Genomic DNA, 3,233 nt, shown 5'->3' on the forward strand with positions numbered 1-3,233 from the left:
GGGGGGCTTCGTCCCGCGTCCCCCGCGCCAGGAGGGTGCTCTGGGGCCGGTGTCCCGCAGGGCCGGTGTCCCGGAACAGGGTGAAGGTGGCAGCCGGGACAGGGCGAAGGTGGCAGGGACACCAGTCGTCTCCCCCTTCCCTGGTCACCCAGTCCGGGGCCAAAGTCCTTCCTGGGGTCCCTCTGTCGGGGTCCCCCATCCACAAACGAACTTCACGAGCAGCACCAGACCCCCTTACCCAGCTCCGAGGCCCCTTCTGGGGGCGGGGGGTGCTGCCGTCTGGCCCTTCTCCTAAAATTGTGAGACGAACATTTAATTAAACTAGAAAGGGGTTTTTTCCCTCCCCGAGCGAAGTGACGTCTCTTTTATTTCTCACCTACAAAGGGTTTCGCTATTGTCTTTGCTGTGACTAACAGCAGTCATCGTGTTGAGTTATACACGGCTTCTTTTTTTAATTTGTTCTTATTATCATTTTTAAGAAAGCCATCGCTGTAATATCAGGATTTGCCTCCTACACTGCGCTCCTTCTCGGGAAAGTAGATCATGTACCGGCTTTCTGATCGCTATTTTCCTTCCCCTCGGGGAGCGTGAGGGACGGGCTGCCTCGTTACCTGCAGCCCCTCTCCCAACCCCCTGCCGCTCTTTGCCGAGGGCGGCTGCCCCTCGCCCAGGAAAGCCCAGCCGGGTCCGCGAGCTGCGGTGCTGGGATAGATTTATTCCTGGAAATTGTTTGTAATCTGCGTTTGCAGGAAATAACCGCTTTAATTCGCAGTTGCGTCGGGGTTGCCCAGGAGGGAGCGTTGCCCAGCGAGCCGTTTCTTTCTTGACCCCGCGCGGGTGCGGGTGAGCAGGGCCCTGCCCAACCTGGCAGCGTGGGCACCCTGGCTCCCTCGGCGCTCGCACCCGCGCCGAGCAGCCCCGTCCCCGCCAGCCGGGTGCCATAGGAAGGTGACGTTTCTTTCTGCTTTTCCACCCAGGCCGTGTACCGGTGCCCCGACCAGGTGTGGCACGTGGAGCTGCTGCCCCAACCCCGGCAGCTCTACATCCTCTGTGCCCACAGCGGCATTTACTGCGTCTCCCTGGACCAGCAGAGCAGGTGAGCCGGCTGCCAGCCCCGGGGACGCGAGTCAGCCCCGTGCCATTAGCCCTGGAGTCCCGGGGCCGCTTCTCGCGGCTGGGGTGACGCGTTGGGCCTTGCCCAGCCCCTGGCTTCCGCCGCTGCCCTCTCCCTGCCCGTCCTCCCGCAGGCACGGGAAGCGTTACGCGGTTTGAAGCTCTGGCTCTCTCCGGATCGCCGCTCTTGCAGCAGATGCTAAAAGCTGTGCTGCGGGGAGCTTGTTGCCGAGGGCCAGGGTAAGAGGCGGCCAAGGGAAGCGCTGGCTTCGCCCCACGGCTTGGCTGAGAGTTCTTCCCTGTTTGCCTGAAGGTTAATGGAGCAGACGGATGGCGATGGCCAAGAAAGCAATTGCCCTTCCGGCGTCTTCCCTGTGGACTCAGACGCCTGCATCTTCCCAGACTCCAGCCTGTGCATGTTCACTCTGCTCAACAACTTCGTCATCACCTTGTCCCAGGCTCACGGCAAATGGTGGATGAAACTGCACGAGCTTCCGCGCCCCGAGCAGGAGAGTCCCCCGTACCGGCAGGTCAGCGAGGTGGGCTTCTGCCCCGGCCCCCAGCCCGGGGACGAGGGGGACGGCCCGCCCTCCCGTTTCCTGCCTGTCCTGTGCTGCGCGTCCTCCCCAGGCACCGTGGGGTCCGGGGAGGGGCTGTGGTGCTCGGGGGGCTTCGTGCTGGAAGAGCCCCTCTTCAGCCTGCTCTTCGGGATCGACGCTGCCATGCTGGAGTCTCCTATGATCCTCTGCGGCTTCCCGGACGGACAGCTCTGCTCCGTGCCACTGAAGGCCCTCAGCTCTTCGCCGGCCGTCGATGGCTGCCATGACGTTTCGAACCAAGACCCGCCCGTGAAGATCCTCCATCATTTGGAAGAGCCCATCGTCTTCATCGGGGCCTTGAGAACGGAGCGGAGGGCGGCGGAGGATGCCGAGGACGAGCAGCTCTTCGGAGACGCTGGCTGTGACTGCGTGGTGGCCGTGGGCCACTACGGGAAGATGGTGGCCGTCAAGGCGGATCAGAGGGAGGAGGCGACGGTGCCGGAGCTCAGGGAGTACTACTTGCGCGGGCCTATTCTCTGCGCCGCCTGCGGCAGCGGCAGCCGGATGTATTACAGCACGCACTCGGACATCTCCGCCGTCGACCTGGACTGGGTCGGCGATTCCTCCGACCCCGAGGACGTGGAGAGCTGCGCCGGCGTCCTGCCTCCCGTCCTGTCTCCGGCCAGTTTAAGTATCTGTAGCGTTGTGGCTCTTTCCTTGTCTTCTCGGGCGTCAGAAGGTACTGCCGGCAGCGGGGCGTGCGCTGGGTCTTGGGGTGGAGCGGGGCAGGATAGCTGCCTATTCCGGCCCGTACGTCTCCACCCCTCCTTACGGTCCAGATTGGGCTCCGTCCTCCATCCGTTCTTGTTGACTCCCCTCGTTTTTGTAAGTCGTTTCTGTCGAGCATGCCGACTCCGGGCTGAACGCGAGGCGTGCTCGCAGCTCCGGCTCTTCCCCGCCCGCTCGCGGTTCCTCTCTGCTCGGCGTCGCAGGAGGCGGCCGGTCCGCGCAGGTTCCCACGGGATGCTCGCAGCAGCTCTGCCTGTCCCCTTGGGCTCCCCGCACGGGGGGCAGCCTGTGGGGAGCCCCGGGCGAGCTGGGACGAGGCTCGCTCCGGAAAGAGGTTTCAGGCGTGCTGCTGTCTGGATCGGGGGCTCCTGCGTGGCCGCTCGGAGCCTGCACGCGCTGCGCTCTCCAGCCCCACAGCTTGGGTGCTAACCTCCCCCCCCTCCGGCGAGGGCAGCGTGCGGTGCCTGACCACAGCCTGGGCGCAGAGCAAGGTGCGGTGCTCGCCCTCGGGAGTGGAGGAAGGGAGCGGAGGGCCTAGACGGGGGGGAAAGCATCTCGTAACCGTAGCTGAGCCCCTTGCATGGGGCAGCACAAGGAGCAAACGGGGCCAGAACAGGCAGGCGAGCGAGGAGAGGCTCCTGGGGCACCCAGGCGAGAGCAAGGCAGGCAGCCCTGCCCGCACCCGGCCCCGCTCGCTGCCCACGGAGCTGCATGCGGCTCGCTGCCGGGGACCCTGCATGGCAGCGCTGGCTCCCGGGGCGCTGCGGCCCCGCCGGCGCCTCCTCCAGCTGC

General features: G+C 65.1%; 1 protein-coding gene across 1 annotated transcript in view; it reads left to right on the forward strand.

Moving 5' to 3' along the window:
• Positions 1 to 3,233, forward strand: part of FAAP100 (Fanconi anemia core complex associated protein 100) — a 10,632-nt gene that overhangs the window by 1,860 nt on the left and 5,539 nt on the right. Inside the window, exons 3-4 of the mRNA XM_009283522.1 lie at positions 978 to 1,096; positions 1,427 to 2,391. Coding sequence (XP_009281797.1) covers positions 978 to 1,096; positions 1,427 to 2,391 — 1,084 coding nt within the window. The remainder of the gene's footprint in view (positions 1 to 977; positions 1,097 to 1,426; positions 2,392 to 3,233) is intronic.

This window comes from Aptenodytes forsteri, unplaced genomic scaffold, assembly GCF_000699145.1.
Source record: "Aptenodytes forsteri isolate BGI_AS27 unplaced genomic scaffold, ASM69914v1 Scaffold86, whole genome shotgun sequence".
NCBI classification, from domain to species: domain Eukaryota; kingdom Metazoa; phylum Chordata; class Aves; order Sphenisciformes; family Spheniscidae; genus Aptenodytes; species Aptenodytes forsteri.